This window comes from Urocitellus parryii, chromosome 1 (genome assembly GCF_045843805.1).
Source record: "Urocitellus parryii isolate mUroPar1 chromosome 1, mUroPar1.hap1, whole genome shotgun sequence".
Lineage (NCBI taxonomy): Eukaryota > Metazoa > Chordata > Mammalia > Rodentia > Sciuridae > Urocitellus > Urocitellus parryii.
In genome coordinates this window covers 227,346,000-227,364,058 of record NC_135531.1, presented here as the reverse complement: position 1 = coordinate 227,364,058, position 18,059 = coordinate 227,346,000, and the positions used below count along the sequence as shown (strand labels likewise).

Genomic DNA, 18,059 nt, shown 5'->3' with positions numbered 1-18,059 from the left:
AGTTCCTGGTACATCTAGGTACATGGTAGCCCATTTTTTGTTATTATAAATCACTCCTAATTGGATATTTTTTCTGAATTTATACCAAGAAATATATGTATACTTCAGGTTTAATCTGACTCCTCATTTTCCTGCCCAGTTGCAGAAGTCATGATGCAAAGGATAACTTGGCATGGTGGGGCTGAAGAAAGCTCTTGCTTCTTTCCCTGCTCCCAGGCAGAGTAGGTGTTACATAAGAGTAGTGGCATTTTTCATGTACCATAGAATACAGTGAAATCCTTTTTATTTCTCTTAATTCCTCCAAATTGAACTGTTAAATGTTTTATTTAGTTTGGTGCTTAATGATGAAAATTCTATAGCAAAAATGCAAGATTTGGGATGGGGTTGTGGCTCAGCAGTAGTGTGCTCACCTAGCATGTGGGAGGTGCTGGATTCAATCCTCAGCACCACATAAAAATAAATAAATAAATAAAGGTATTGGGTCCAACTACAACTAAAAAAAATTAAAATTAAAAATGCAAGGTTAGATAGAATAGTATAGTAGCAGAAGCTGGGTTACATAGGCAGATTAAGTACTTGAAAAAAAAAAAACATTAAGAATTATAGGACAGGTGTACTCAGTGGTAGAGCACTTGCCTAGTACATGCAAGGCCTAGGATTTGATTCCTAGCACCACAAAAAAGAAAATTGTAGTGAGTAGATACTTTAACACATAAATTTAATTCTTTTTTAAGATAGTCTTGAAAATGGTGAATGGTTTTTAGTTTCAAGTACTAAAATTCTACATGTAAATGAAAGATGTGAGATATTAACAGATCTAATGTTGCCAAGATAATATGCAAGCAATGAATCCTGAAATGTGAATCGATACTATAATTAAAATAACATTATAACATGAACCTTAAACTATTTAATAATATCACTGATTCAGGATTGCTAGGATAAAGAAATAATAGTGCACCCAGCCCTCCTGGCCTGTAGACCAGCTCTGCTGTTTGGTAACCTGAAGGGTAGCAGGAACCAGCAGTTCTGCTCAAAGTTGTCTTTTCTTTCTCTCCAGTGTTACAGGCAAAGCCAGGCCCACTGGTCTTTCATTTGATTCACATTTGAGAATAAGTACAAAAGGAATCAACAAATAAAAATAAAGCATTTTGTTTGTTTCCTTTTATCCCCCAGTGCTGAGGTGAGCCCAAGGCCTTATGCAGGCTAGGCACTACATCCCCAGCCCTAAAAATAGTTTTTAAATTAATCATGGAGTTAACACTATATGATCTGTAAATTCCCATTATAGCTCTAAAATTCTCTGATTGAATTATATTGAAACACATTAGATTTGTTCTAAATATTTTGTTTTTCATAATTAAAATTTTATTTAGGTCCATATGGGGAAAATTTTTCAATATGTTGATTTGAAAAGTAACTAAAACTGTGTACAAAATAAGATTATTTTAAAACTGGTTATATTAAACAACAGTGAAATATATTTAAGGAACATGCCTGTTCACTTTCTTTGTATTACACCCACCAACCATCACAAAGCCTTTTCGTTTCCCCCATTCTTCTTTACCTTTCCCCATGTCTAGTAAAATGTGTGTATCTAGTAGAAGCTCAAGAAACATTTGTTGAATGACTAAATGGGTACATGGTATGGTATGGTAGAACTGTTGTTATTTTGAAACCACTTTCATGATAGCAGGAAATTTAATACAAAAATAGATTCTGCTAATGATCTTAAGATCTGTATTGTATTTTTAAAATCAGATTTCTGTGTTTTTAAAATGCCATGAAATTCAAGATCCCCATGTTATCTCGTATTTAATCTCTGTGCACATAATGCTCAGCAATTTGAATATTGTTTTGAATTAAGTAATGTAAAAGAAGATCCATACAACATTACAGAATGGAAAAGGCAACCTGGGATGCCTCATTAAGCTTCTGTAATAATGTCACTCTTCATTTCTGGATATGAACATGGAGTATCAACATAAGCACTTTGAAGGGATAAGTAATATTTTTCTCCAAGTAAGAGGTTAAATGGAATTATATATATTTCCATTATATACACACACTCTCTCTCTTCCTAGTTTTGAATGTGGGCCACTTGCAAGAGAAGACAGAAATAGCAAAAATAAGTGCTTAGCATGGGTTCTCTCTGCCTAGGGCAGTCAGACATGGAAAGGGCTGATGAAGAGAAACTGGGAGACTGAACAAGATCATCTGTAAGGTCCCTGTGAGCACTGCATTTCTGTTGCTGTCTGGTATAGTGCTTATCAGCTGCTGTGGAAGCCAGATGGGGAACAGATATACTGTACCTTTTACTTCTGCCTGTGCTGTTTGTGAGGAGGACCACAGGGACTCATTGTGCACTTCCCATGGGTGCTCAGCCTCACCCTCCTGTCCTTCCGATGGTTTGTAATGCCGATGAGGAACTGGCTGTGGCACCTCTAGGGTCAATCTGGATCATTACCTACCCCTAATAATCCAGAAAGGCACATCACAAGGCTCCTGTTGGTTTGCACATAGTTGCATTCTACTTCTTCACAGCCATTTCGTAGGGTATAGGATTTAAGTTACTTTATTTCACTGAGGAGAAACCCACAATGTTATTTTCATGTTATTACTCTCAAGATGTTTTATAATCTGTCTTCATTCCCCAGTTTCACAGTATTACTTCTCCCTGTGATACTGCATTGCCAATACAGATTACCATTTGTAAAACTACATACCAGTATCTTTTAGTTTCCTTCCATTCAAGTTTGCTAGTATTTCATTTTTAAAATATTTTAAGTGGACATGTTTTGAAAACACTTTCCTTTCCAGTCTCTTGGTCTGTACAAGTCCCTACCCATGTCTATGTGGGCCCAGAAAAAATACTCTTAATATACATGTTATGTTACTGGAGGACATAATAACTAAATCTTTTTTTTTTGGGGGGGGGGAATCCAATTAACAGTGTTGAAACATCTTGCCCACATGATCTCTCTAATCTAAAAGCTGTTTTGGCTTTCCTGGCATGTTTTCTCCATTTCCTCATTACTCATGCCTCAAGTATTTACTGAGCAATTCTTATGTGCATACCAATCTGCTAGACATAGAAAGGGGATAAGTAGTATGTAACACATGATCCTCGACCTTGGACATACACAAACTAAAAAAGAAAGCAAACATCAATACAGTGAGAAGGATGAGGAGAACATAATAGTATTATTCATTACAAATAAAATTAAAGGTGTTTTAACTGCCAGTTTTGGTGTGTAAGTAATAATGCCATATTCTTTGTGGTTTGGTATGCCACATACAAATATGTTAAATGGTTGTTACCTAAAATGACATCTTTTCTTGAAACTATTTGATAGCAAAAATAAGAATGCAGGGCAGGAGATGTAGCTCAATGATGAAGATCTTGCCTGGCATGCACAAGCAATGGTTTCAATTCCCAGCACGATGTGCACACAAAGTATACAACTTGTAATAATAGAGAGTAGGGTTTTTCCCCCTATACTAAAAACATTGAACATGAGATCTACCCCCCCCCAAAACGTAAGTGCTCAACACAGTATTCTTAACTAAAGGCACAGTGTAGTACAGCAGATATCCAGAGCTTATTCATTTTGTATAACAAACTCTAAACATGTTGAACAGCACCCACCATTTTCCCCTCCTTCTAGCCCCTGGCAACCATTCTCTTTGTTTCTGAGAATTAGACTGTTTTAGATTCCTCATATGAGTGGACATGTAGTTTTTGTCCTTATGTGACGAGCTTATTTCACTTCACAAAATATCCTCCAGGTTCATCCTTATTTCATGTAGAACAAGAATTCCTTCTTTTTTCAGACTGAATAAATATTCCATTGCCTGCATATATCACATTTTCTTTATTCATCCATCAATGAACATTTAGGTTATTTTCATAGCTTGGCTGTTGTGAATAATGCTGCCTTTAAACACACAGTGCAGATAACTCTTTGAGATTCTGATTTCAGTCCTTTTATATTTATATACCCAGAAGTAGAGCTGCTGGATCATGAGGTAGCTCTATTTTTAATTTTTCAAGCAGTCTCCATACTGTTTTCTGTAGCAACTATACCCTTTTACATTCCCACAAACACTTCAAGGATTCCAGTTTCTACACATCTTCACCAACACTTGTTGTTTTGTTTGTTGTGTATTTTTATAGCAGCCATTCTAACTAGTATGAGGTGATATCCCATTGTAGTTTTTAATTTACATTTTCCTGATAACTAATGATATTATACATTCATTTCCTATGCCTGTTGGCCATATTCTTTGGATAACTATTTATTCAAGTCCTTTGCCTTTTTCTTTTTGTTTTTGGAGATAAAGTCCAACTGTGTTTCCCTGGCTGTCCTTGAACCCCTTGGATTCTTAAGTGATTCTCTCAACTCAGCTTTATGAGTGTCTGAGACTATAGGCACATACCACCATGCCCAGTTTTGACAATTTTGTAGGAGAATTATTTCTTGGTTTTGTTATTGAGTTATAGGAGTTCCTTATATATTTTGGACATTAACTTCTTAATGGGTGTGTGATTTACAGATATTTTCTCTGATTTTATAGGTGACCTTACTCCATTGATTGCTTCCTTTACTGGATAGAAGCTTTTAAGTTTGCTGTAGTCCCATTTATTTTTGTTTTTGTTCTTTTAAAATGTGAGTAGATTTGTAAGTTTTTCTGATCAGGAGACTGTTAGTAGAACTTATAAGGTATTTGATTTATTTTGGGGAACTAAACACCAAATAAGATAAACATTTTAGGGAAGGAAAAAAAAGGAAGAATCTAATGGCTACCCTTGAAACCAAGATTTGGGGTTGTCACTTTCAAATCCCTGAGGAGGAGAGTCTGACTCTGTCTTGCCAGAACCTATACTGATTCTTATTTCTAGCATCGTGTGTGAGTCCCTCTGGCATCGGATTACATCTAATGCAGTATTAACTACTTACAGCATCTTTTTCACCTGCCAGCTTGATATTTTAGAAAATTTATTTTCTCCAAAATTTATCCCTAAGTAGAGAACCAGCCAGGCATGTGACTTCTAACAACAAGTTAGGGGTGTAAACCCATAGGAATAACACACAGTAAAAGTCACTCCAAGCCGGGTATGGTGGTGCATGCCTGTCTGTAATCCCAGCAGCTTGGGAGGCTGAGACAGGAGGATCACAAGTTCAAAGCCAGCCTCAGCAAAAGCAAGTCCCTAAGCAACTCAGTGAGACCCTGTCTCTAAATAAAATACAAAATAGGGCTGGGGATGTGGCTCAGTGGCTGAGTGTCCCTGAGTTCAATCCCTGATACCCCCCCAAAAAAATTATTTCAGTAGTTAATGATAAGGGGTGATGGGTCTTAAAAATCTTAGTGATTTTTAAGTATTCTCGCCACATAAGGTATAATAAATATGTGAAATTATACATATGTAAATAACTCAATTTAGCCATTCTACAATGTGTATGTAGTTCAAAATATGTTGTACATGATAAATATGTGCAATTTTTATTTGTCAATTAAAAAATTTCAAAGAAGTTTATAAGTCACTTCTTCTAGAATTCTATCTCTTTAGCTTATGGGTCCACATTACAAGAATTAGTTTTTTCCTATTTTGGGTACACATTGGTACTTTGGCTAACCTTGTAGTCTGTTGTATCACATATTCATTCTCCTCTTCCAGATTCAACTGAGGATTGGGTCTTATTTTATTTTGCTGATTTTTAAGCTAATAGGAAAATACATATGTTATATTTTATATCTCTAGTTTCAAACCTTGTTTAATCAGCAGATTATGCTGGCATAGTTCCTTGACTCTCTCTGTTAGCTTTCCCTAGAAGACCAAGAGTCTTATAAGAGGCAAGGCCTACCATGACTTTAATAAGGTCAAAGAGTATGTTTACATGCAAAAATGGATGGGATTCAAGAGCATCATGTTAAGGGAAATAAGCCAAACTCAAAAGTTAAGGGTCATATTTCTCATATGTAGAAGCTGGAGAGAAAAAAGGAATCATGAAAACAGAAGGGAGACCAGTAGAATGCAGGAAGGGGACCAGGAGATGGAGGAAGGGAAAGAAAAGGGAAATACTGAGGGATGAAATTAATCAACTTAAATTGTTACATCATGTGCATGTACAAATATATAAAAAATGAATCCCACTGTTATGTATAGTGATAATGCACCAATAAAAAATTTAAATAAAATGGGAATAACTGAAAAAGAGTATTATACATCCTAACATCTTACTTTGTTTTGTCTATATTATCAGGTTCCCCGTATCTCATTAAACTCATCATCATCATTCAACATTCATTGTGTAATGGTGCTTGACACACAAAAAAAATCATTGTTTCATTAGAGAAGCCAGGGCACAGAAAGGAAGAGACAGTCATATACAAAGGAAATGAAATCTCATTTTTAAAATAAGATCTTGGCTTTTCTAGCTGGATACTATAGCATACACCTATAATCCCAGCTGCCTGGGAGGCTGAGGCAGGAGGATTTCAAGTTCAAGGCCAGCTTGGGAAACTTAGCAAGACCTTGTCTCAAAATAAAAAATAAAAAGGGCTGGGATGTAATTCAGTGTTAGAGCAACTTGTGTGAGATTTGATCCCGAGTTCTGGGACGGGGGGTGGGTGGGGGGGGAAATACTGGCTTTTCTTTTTAAAATGTTATACCACAAAACAGTTAGTAGCTGAAAAGCCATTAAACTGTTTTTTTTATATAAACACTATATCATTCAGGGCTTTTTAGGTTTTCTTTTCTCTCCTCATAAGAGTCTTCTGAACATAATAAGATTGGAGACCTATAAAGGGCCAGGGTGTTAGCCCAGTGGTGTTATACGTCTGAAGAACCCTTCTGCAGGGGGCCGGGGTTGTAGTTCAGTGGTAGAATGCTTGCCTAGCACATGGGAGGCACTGGGTTTCATCCTAGCAACCACATAAAAGTAAGTAAACAAACAAATAAAATAAAGGTATGTGTCTATCTAGAAAACCCTGCATCATCAACTGTTTACTTTTTACATTTTTATTTTCTTTGGAGAGCAAAAATAGTATGTTTTGTACAGTGCTAACCAGATTTAAATAAAAAGAATACATCTAGTTTTTGGTCCACAGGAGGCAGAGGCTTCTTGTCATATTAGGTGACCATCTCCAAGGGGTTGTATTAGAGATGCTGTCTGGGCTATCCATGTGAATCAGTTTGCCTGAATCTGGCCTAAAATGTCAGGTTCACTTGTTCTCTTTTTTTAGAACTCTCTCTGTTTGGAGCTCCTACACATGGCACAGCCCTGATCTCTGCATACTTAGTAAACATGCCCTTGTTCTTAAAGAGAAGTCCATCTCTGCTAGTTTGCTTTACTCGTTTTGAGAGCTCATTGTTCCACTAATATATGACATTGCTTCAGAGAGAGAGAGAGAATTTTAATCTATTTAGAACCCATGAATGATATTTAACATTTGGGAGACTTTCATTGCAAATGTCAGAAGGCCTGATCCATGCTAACTAAGGCAAAAAGAGAATTTATTGTATCACACAGTAGGAATAGTCCAGCATTAATTGAAAATATCCATCAACTCGGGATCTTAAAATACTCCCAGAATCCTGTCTCCCAACTCTCTATTTTTAGATTACCTCTTATGACAGACAGAGGCTCCAGCTCTGTCTCCTCCCAGATTCCAGTCCACTGCAAAGAGACTATTTGTTCAGGTTCTGGGCTTAGCAGTCATTCACCCATTTATATCACGTGCCTGTTTCTGCACCAGTAGCTCCAATCAGGACAGTGGAATGTGCTGATTGGCTTAGATCTAGGTTATATATTTACATTAAATATGGAAGTTTCTAAGGCCAACAATGAGAATGAAGGAAGATGTGATTAAAATTTACATACACCTAATAACATGTTCAAAATACATAAAGCAACAACTGAACTAACAGTGAAATAGACAAGTCCACAGTTATTGCTAGAAGGTTCAACATTTCTGTCAGTGATAGAATAGGTTAAAAGACTTAAACAACAGTATCAACTAATTTGACCTGATTAGTATTTATAGAATATTCTACTCAATAAAATCATAATATACATATTTTTCAAGTAATGGCAGATGCACTAAATAGATAGTATTCTGGGCCATAAAACAAGTATCAATAAAATAAAAACATTGGAATCAAATAAAACCTATCCTCTTACAATTAAATATTAAATAAGTATCTGAAAATTTTCTAAGTATGGTGTATTTAGAAATTAAATAGTATATTGCTCAATAACATGAATTAAAGAAGAAATTATAAGAAACATTAGAAAATATTTCTGAGAAGAAAAATATTAAAATTTGTGGAATATGGTTTAAAGTATGGCTTATAAGGAAGTTTATACTGTTGAATGCTTACATTAGAAAAAGGGGAAAAAAAATCTTAAATTGGTGAACTAAGCTTCCACCTTAAAAGACTAGAAAAAGAACCAATTAGACCAAGTAATGGAAGGAAAGAAACATTAAAGAGCAACAATCAGTGACATAGGAAAATAAAAAATAACAAAAACAGAAAAATCAGGATCTCTTATTACTAAGACTTTTAAGAGGATTTTAACCACATATTTTGTGTAGATTTGGGGGTTTTTTTTGGGGGGGGGGCAGGTGGTGGTGGTTGTTGTTGTTTTGTTTTGTTTTTACAGTGCTAGGGATCAAAGCCAAACCTTCACTCATGCTAGGCATCACTCTACCACTGAGCTACATTCCAGCCCACATAGTTTGATAATTTCCCATGTTTAGTGAAACCTGTTTCCTGGTGTCTTATAGAGATGCCTGCCTTCATATTGTAATGTGTGTTGACAGTGCCTCTTTGGACAACGCTTCTACAACCAAGCCAAAGAGAAATTGACAGCTAATTGTGGAAATGTTAAATTAGTGCAGACTTGGCTTCAGGGAACTGTGGATTGCAAAGTAATGTGGATTAGTCTGAGGCATTTTTTGTTTCTCCGTGTTCAATTTACCTATTTGTAATGTAGTATAGAGGTTTTCTGTCACTCAGCTATTAATTGTAAAGTGCTTTTTATTGTCCAACCAGCTGGTCCATTTATTTTCTTTTCCTATTATACCTATATAATATAACTTTAGAGGATTGGTATTTTGAGGTATTGATTGACTGCATTGATTTTTTTTAACTACTTATATTTGAATGCAAACTCATTCATCCAAGTAATGAAGCTGACTTTCAAAGAAATGTTTTAGGTTATGACATTTGATATTTTAAAGCCTTTAGTATGATTCAATTTAGAGGTAAAACTATTAGAAGAAAGGATTTTTTTTTAAAGAAATTAAAATTACAGGTTTTATAATACTTTAAACATCCATAGTTTGAAATGAAAAGTGTTTCTGAATTTCCTGTTGTAATTATTATATTTTGTTATACAATCTGTACCTTGTCACATGATCCAAAAAAAAAAATAGATAAAAGGATTGCTTTGAGAATTTTGATGTTTCTACTTCCTGAAGCCTGGGTTTCAAATTGATGATACTGTCCCCAGCACCACCAAAAAAAGAAAAATCCACAGAAAAACAAAACATTCTAGTTCAAATTGATAACCACTCTTTCAGCTTAGAACAGAACACTGGCACCAGAAACCATGTCTGTCTGTGTTGTAGCGTTAAAATGGTTGTATATGATTCTGAGCCAGTTCACTATCTGTGGCCCACTTATAACCTCACTGTGTTTGTGCTGCAGCAACTCGGCTTTAACTGTAGAGGTATTTCTCCTTCACTGGCATAGCATTGCCTGGGGGAATGGATAGATCATGAAGGACTTCATTAAATAAACAAACAAACAAATAAATAAACTCTATAAGTAAGACCCTATATCAAATTATAGTGGATGCATTCTCATGAGTGGAATTGATAATTCATTATTTATCTACATGTTTATTTAAAGTAGTAGTGTTTCATACACCATTTAATAAAGAACATTTTCAAAATGTTCTTCATGTGGAAGGAGAACCATACTACTATATTGCCCTAATAATTGCCATGCTGGCATAGTAACACCAGTGTTATTATAGTCTGGCCAATATTTTCCCTGTAATTACTTCTCATAGCTCAGGACTTCATTTATTTGTGGTATGGCCAATGGAAGTCCAGTAGGCTTTTAAGGCATTTCCCTCAATTTTGAACTGTTTTCTCACTCTTGAAACATTAGATCACCAATTTTCTGTTATTTGTCATCCTGATCAAAGTGATGCTTCTGGCTGTGTTAACTTGCACAGTTAAGTATGTGCCTTACAGAGACCCACGAATCCTCCCCTGTATGATCATCTCCTAGCAGCTCCTCACAGAGGGTGACAGTGCTTGGGCCCTGCTCCAACCGTCCAGGTCTCCTTCACTTCTCACCACTCCTGGCCACTGATTGTGCTCCTCCTCCTATTCTCAGCACCTGCAGTTCCAACCATTGCCTAAAGCTATGCTTCAGCAAGTACTTGGCACAGTTCTTCCTTTCCTGCTGTGGTCACCACGTTACACTCCCATTTCATCAGAATGGCCAGCATAATATCAATGCTGGTGACTTAACTCTACTTAACCTCACTGTGTTTGCTATAGATTTTTCTCAAGAGTTACAGCCAGTAGTCTTGATTAAATTTAACTAAACAACAGGCAGGAAGATATCACCTTGCTACAAAGACACTCCTATTTAAGTACTCTTCCCACACTTTTTGCATGACCTCTTACACAATTTCGTGCATTTTTCATATCATATGAATCAAAAAGTTTAAAACCATCTGGAAAGACTGCCTTTGGTCACTTAAAAGAGTGCATCCTGGTTGCCCTAAAGATAAAAATGGGGGTGGGAGGGTCTTTCCTGCCCAGCTCTCTGCTACCTACCTTCCTTTAGTTTTGATTTTGATACTCTGTTCTCTCTCTTTGTGGCCCAATACCATGTTGGAGAACCAACACAACTAAGCTGCAGCTGAAATGTCATTGCCACCTTTCCAAGCAGAGTTTCCCAGCCCCTACATGTTCTTATGTCCAACACCATGATTTACACTTGCAGCAAGCTTTGCAAGCATATTCCGTTGCTGTTGCATTTATTCCTATTTCTCAAGGGAGGGTGTTTGGTTTGGAGGGATAATGAAGACAATCCTGAATTTATCTTTCCATAGCATGGATTTTTTTTTTTTTCTGTTTCCCTTATTGGCATTCAAACTGGAGGTGTGAATGCTATAAACGTGATGAGTATCAAGTGCTTTAGTTTCTTTATATAACCCAGGATTTTGGTCAGCAGACTCAATTGAGAATAGCTGCAGTTTTTACCAAGGTCAGTGCTCAGGAGATGTAACACTGGCCTGTGTCCTTGAGCCCCTAAGTATCCCATCTACCTTATACCCTGTTCTTTTCAGCCTGGTTCTGACCAGTGCCATCACTGATTGGACTCTATTCAGTAATCTAGTCTTTCTTATGAATTGATAGTTATTACATTGAAAGGAGTTGTTTCAGGCAAAAAGCAATCCCAAGTGCCATGATAATAAAGTTATATTTTTTTCCAGTTGCAAAAAAAGAGGAAATGGCTTTTAAACTAGTTGGTTATGTCCTTTGTTCATTAAGGTGTAATTCCTGCTGTATACTGTCACTTTCATTTGTCAAGGTAGCCTAGAAAAAATATCTGTGGCCCACTTATAAGGTTGCTTTCTTTGGTACTGTCCCTGATTTCACTTACATTGTACATACTGGCATTGATTGCTCTTTTGAATTGTCTTAACAAAATACCCTCCCCAAAGCTAAACCATTTTTGTAAATTGATGGAATGATTTGTTTAAATATCAGTAAGGAAAAAAAATAGTGCCATCTACAAAGGACTTGGTCCTCTCCCACCTTCCAAAACCAATGTGTCTTTAAAGTGGTACAGTCAATAACAAAAGCAGAGGTAGTTTCTGCTTGTAAGAAACAGTAATGACTTGGTGGAAGCAATAGAATAAAGTAAGATGCTGCTAGTGTCTCATTCATCACAAGATCACTGTCCGTAAGCATTGGTTGTACGAAACACAGGCAAGGAGCCAATTCTTCATTGTTCAAAAGGCCTTTTAAGAGGCAGATGGAACATTTTCTTGGTTTACATCCAGTGCTAGCAAAATTCTGTTATTAGATTTTCTGGTCCACAACTAAGAAACTGTGATAGGAAAAGGGAAAAAAGGAATATGAAAAAACTTACAGCCATGGAAAATGAGAAGTGAAAGGAAAACTAAAACAGACTTAGGGAAACACAAAAATTTAGGGCCTTTAATATTAAAAATACTGTAAAAATGACAAAATGATGAGTTTCTGTATCACACAATGAGTTTCCATTAGTTGTGTATATTGTAAAAGATGCAGTAGTTTTGATTCCCCGAGCACTGACCAGATCTCTGATGGGCCTCTACTGTAGGTAGGCCATTCTCACCATTCCCTGGTAAGGTATCAAGTTTCAAGTCCAAATCCCCATACTCCATGTGACCCATTCCAGGCCTCCTTCCCCCTCTGTCCCACCTTCTCCTTTCTTAGCATCCTCCTAAGCAGAAAGAGTCCCTGAGGTACAATAATAATTATATTTTGAATGCCCATTGTATTTTGAATCATTTTTAAAACAGGTAATTAAAATACAACCATATCTAGTAAACAAAATTATCAGCAAATGTCAGTGCCCACAGACTTGACTGCAGGAAATAACACCTGTTTTAATTGTGCTAGATACAGAATAACTAAAGAGCATTTTTTTTTTTAATACTGGGGATTGAACTCAGGGGCACTCGCCCACTGAACCACATCCCCAGTCCTATTTTGTATTTTATTTAGAGACAGGGTCTCCCTGAGTTGCTTAGCACCTCGCTTTTTGCTGAGGCTGTCTTCGAACTTGCAGTCAAGTTGGCGCTGAGGATCGAACCCAGTACCTCACACGTGCGAGGCAAGTGCTCTACCACTGAGCCACAACCCCAGCCCATAAAGCTATTTTTTAACTGACACTTACTTACACATATTTATGGGGTACAGTCTGCTATTTCAATACATTGTATAGTGTGTATATAAATCATGGTAATGGCACATCCATCATCTCAAACAGTATCATTTCCTTGTGCTGGGAACATCAAAAACCTCTCTACTAGCTGTTTTGAAATACACAATCTACTGTTGTCAACCGTGGTTACCCAGCTGTGCTATAGAACATTAGAAGTTTTTCCTCCTCTCCAGCTACACCCTTGTACCTGTTAATCATCCTGTATCTTCTCAACCCCTGGTAACCACAATTACCTCTTCTGTAAGATCAACTTTTCTATTGTTCCTCCATTGTACATGAGGACATGCAGTATTAGTTTGTTTGTTTTTGTTTGTTTTTTTCCTGACTTATTCACTTAACACAATGTCCTCCAGATGGAAGAGCCAGCCTAAACTGTTAATTTGTGCAGTTGCTTTTTTTACGATATCTTTCCTGAGTTGGTAAAGTATGTGACATCATTGATAATATAAAACTCAATATAAAATGAAACATTTTGATAGAGCTCAAATATAGAGCAATTACCCTTTCTGTAAGTAATGTCACTTCATGCTTTCTTTTTTAAAAAAATATTTTAGTTGTTGATGGACCTTTATTTTATTTATTTATATGTGGTGCTGAGAATCGAACCCAGTGCCTGAAACATGCTAGGCAAGCACTCTGCCACGGAGCCACCACCCCAGCCCACTTCATGCTTTCTTTAATGTTCTTGGCACTGGTGTAGTATGATTGTAGTGTCAACTTTCCCCAGACTCTTCATTTGCTTCTAACAGAACTGACTTCCCAGTGCACACTCTCAGAGATGGGGACCCCAGCACTCCTGCACAGCCATTGTCTTTTCCCCCCAACTCTTCCTGTTCAGCACTAACCATACTTTCTGGATCCTGTCTCCATTTGACCCCTGGGAGCCTGCTTCATCAGTGACCTCCTCTTTCCCATTAATCCTCAATCAGCTGTACCCCCTCCCCCTTCATTCTACCATCTTCTTCCCCAATTCACTTCCAAACCTGTTCCTCTACTTTTGCATCTGTTAATATCGTCCTTCCCAATCATGGGCCCCCACACCCTCATTATTAGACCTTGGGGGAATAAAGAAGACAAAAAAGCTACAATAAGCAAATTTATACACTGCCCAGTGTCATGCATGGAGACATAGAGGTCACAGAACAACAACAGTTCAAAAGAGGATCCAGTTAACTTTGTTATACAAATAGTTTAGTAAACTTCTGGTGCTGCAAGGCCTATCTCTAGGACAGTTTCCTAAGGGTTACATAAGTTGCCTTCTAAATAAATAAGAGAGGAAACAAACAAACAAAAGCCACTAATGGCAAGATGCCTTTATTCTAAAAAAATAATTTAAAAAATTAAAAAGCTGTCCAAGCCAGGCTAGGTGCATGCCTGTAATCCCAGAGACTCCGAAGGCTGAGGTAGGAGAATTCCAAGTTCAAGGCCAGCCTCAGCAACTTAGTGAGACCCTGTCTCAAAATCAAAAATAAGAAGGACTGGGATTTAGGTCAGTGGTAAAGCACCCAGGGTTCAATACCCACTACCACTCCCCTAAAAAGCTGACCAAGAATCAAATACATAAATAAAAATTTCCTAACAGTTGCTTTCTGTGATATGTATACATCCTGCAATTACAAAACATGGTTCCTGCAGATCATAAAAATCCTTTCTATAGCAAATGTAATATGAAGAAATGTTCTGTTGCTTTTCAGAATGCCACATTTACCACTGTTTTCGGGAAGGTGAGGAAGGAAGTGAGTTTTCTAATAACATCTCAGTAGTCAATGCTGTTTGCCAAAAGACTTTTTGTTTAAGTAAAAACAAACAAAACACCATCTACTCTTATTTTCACTTCCCATTGTAACTTTCAGACAGTTTACATGAGATCACTGGCAGATGCAAAATAATTCTTGAGACTCTGTTTTTGTTTTTACTTCATTTGTATTCATCTTATGAAGTAAGTAATGCTGGTTTATCCTGAAATGTGGTCAGTTTATATCCCAAAGACTTTCTCTAAAAGTAATTTTACAATTCTTTAATGATTCCATGACTATATAAGTTTTTGCATGAGTCAGTTCTACCTACTTCACATGTTACCCTCGGATTGCACACTTTATCCAATTATATTCACTCTGAGGAATAGAGACAAGCACAGGAACATCACACAGAATATGACTATTGAACTTAGGCTCTGCTTCAGCAACTCCAGGAAATGCCTTCAATATACAGACTTGGAACATCATTAACAATCCAGAAGCGAGCCTGCATTCCTGACCTTTTTTCCATGAAAGACAGAAGGATTTATGGCTACTTCTCAAAATTAGCATAAAATTTTGTACTCGAGTTCACTTGGCACAATGTCACATACACCTACCTGGAATGAATTCTGCGTGATCCACTGCACCCTTATTTGGATATTTTGGCCAATAGCAGTATTTTGAATTCTGATAAACCATATTTCACTGATTCTTAATAAGCATATTTTATTTTACATCTTAACATCCTGAAATTGGAATTTATCTTATCATGAGTTATTTGTAATTTAATTGGCATGTTTTTACTAAAGGTAAAATAATGGTACATTACATTTATGGCCTCTCAAGTTTGAAGAAATAAGATATATATAACCTACACACACCTTAGAATCACTTGGTTTCTAAGATCTAGTCAATAATATTAATATAACAATTACCAAAAAATGACAGTCTTAGCTGTGAATTGCATTATGTGCAGTAGCTGTTTGACAGATATTTATCACACTTTGTGATTTTTACTCTTATTCTTTCTGCAGGAGGAAATCATCTTGAGTAAATTTATTTTGATACCTATTAGTTACTTCTTTGTACTTTCCTTTTCTTTCATTTTTCTGTTATATTTTCAGTCAATGTGTGCTCAGAAATCTTTAATTGTTAGTGATATTATTCAAGATTTTTTTCTCTTATTCTTTAATGGTAGGGTTTGAATTCACTGCTTCCCTAGCAAATTTTCACCAGAGTTAAACTAGAATACTTTCTTTTTCTGTATGTAAAAATCTGTATGTATCTTAGCATTTTTAAGATTCTTTCTGCTTTGGGAATTCCTTTCTTAGGGAAAAAGGAATCAAATTCAGTAAAACCTATCTGAGTTGGCATGAACAGTGAATAATCACTAAAAGTTTCTGATTAACTATAGCTTCTGCAGTTTCTAAAATATTTTAATTCTCTTTTCCAACATAAATGCTAAGCATTTTGAACAGAAATTGCTCTTTTTGATGATTTTGTTGTGACCAGTCAGGGTCACCTTTACCATCTGTGACCCATCCTTATGAATCCAAACATACTTGATATTGCTTCTTATCCTTCTTCATATCATAGTACTCAGAAATGCCAGAATTTGTGTAACACATAGATGAGGCTGCTTGGACCTGAGGAGACTCTTTTTGGAAAATTCTATCATAAAAATTGTTTTCCACAGTAAATTGCAGAATATTGGTTTGATTTATCACCACTTCTAAAACAAAGAGGAATTCAAGCTCTGAAAAACATTGTAACTACTTACTAATTCCTCTCAACCAAAGTTCTTCTACATGTAGCCGTATTGCCTTTTCAGTACTAACTTGGCTTATATATCAGGGTTTTGATGTGAAAGTGTCTCCTCATCTGTGTGTTTCCTGTCTCCCCACTTCGCCTCTTCTTTTTCAGGTCCATACATTCCGAGGACCACACTGGTGTGAATACTGTGCCAACTTCATGTGGGGCCTCATTGCTCAGGGAGTGAAATGTGCAGGTAAGAGCATTTCCCTCCTCTGAGGGAGTCAGTTGTGAAGCGATTTGCGAGGCTCTGGGAGATCCATCTACACCTACAACAGACTGGGTCCCTGTTCACTCCAGCACACATGTGGGTGGCTGCGATCTCAGGCCACCACTTTGGAAATTAAAATTGTATTTGCCCTTAACTGTCTTACATTTGATGGGCAGAAGACTAGGAATCTAGTCTAGTATTAGTCCACTGAAGAGAGAGATGTTAGCTTGTTTAAAAAGCCCAATAAAAGGAGATAAAAGTAAGGCAGTTATATTTAATACTTGCCTTTGATGTTGCAGTAACTAAATTTATAAAAATGGTTTTTTAAAAAAGCAGTGTACCAGGACCCATGATTGTTGCCTTGGAAACTGAATCTTAAAGATAACTTGCTAAGCTGGATTGTCCTTACTAAATTTTTTGTTAAATCAAACCTTTAAAAAAAAGTCTGTGACTTTATCTTGAAAGATGGCTACCAAATTCTGAAAACAACTTAGTCACTAATATTTTATGACATTTTGAAATCTTGAATATATTAAATTATTTTTGTAAAATATGACCATCATATTTTAGATTTGAGTTGAGAAGCTTTAAGATTTACACATATGCCCAATACAAGAGCACATTTTTAAGACAGCTTGAATCTGTGTTTTCCCAGATTACAATTCTAATTAACCCCAATAAATGTTATTTTCTTCATTCTGTTAACATATGTATATATGCACACATACACACATATGAGGGATTTGTTGAAAAACTTTGTGAAATGAAGTAGTTATCGATATGTGAAACTTATTTGTATAGAACAAATATACTTAATATTGGCCATTTATTCAAACTACTCTATATTCTAACATAAGCTTTAAATGATCATCTAAATTTTAAGTATATAGTATTTGATCATCAAAGTTTCTTTTTGCTATCTAATTTATAAAACTAAAATATCTTCTTAGATGTCTTTAAGCATAAAACTTTATGCTAAAAAAGTACACTAAAAGTAATTTATTTCAAATGGTAACTGTAGTAACAGACTTACCACTGCAAATATCTCTATTTCTTTTGTGGCATGATTTTTAAGTGGAATATTTTTGTTGTCCATTATGTGCAGAAATTTCTGAGGCCTGATTTTTCATATTTCTAAACATTTTCTTTGAATAGCAAAGTACAGTGTGCATTGCATGTGAACATCTCAAGTCACTCTTCTTTCAGTTATTATTTCCTAAACATCACTAGGGCTTAGTAAGTTTCCAGGCACACATCATTAGCCGGC

At 36.2% G+C, this 18,059-nt stretch overlaps 1 protein-coding gene across 2 annotated transcripts in view; it reads left to right on the top strand.

The window, feature by feature from the left end:
- Chn1 (chimerin 1) overlaps nucleotides 1-18,059 on the top strand; it is a 172,540-nt gene that overhangs the window by 132,516 nt on the left and 21,965 nt on the right. For both annotated transcript variants that reach the window (XM_026405632.2, XM_026405633.2), the window contains one exon: nucleotides 16,693-16,777. In XM_026405632.2, the coding sequence (XP_026261417.2) occupies nucleotides 16,693-16,777 (85 nt within the window). The remainder of the gene's footprint in view (nucleotides 1-16,692; nucleotides 16,778-18,059) is intronic.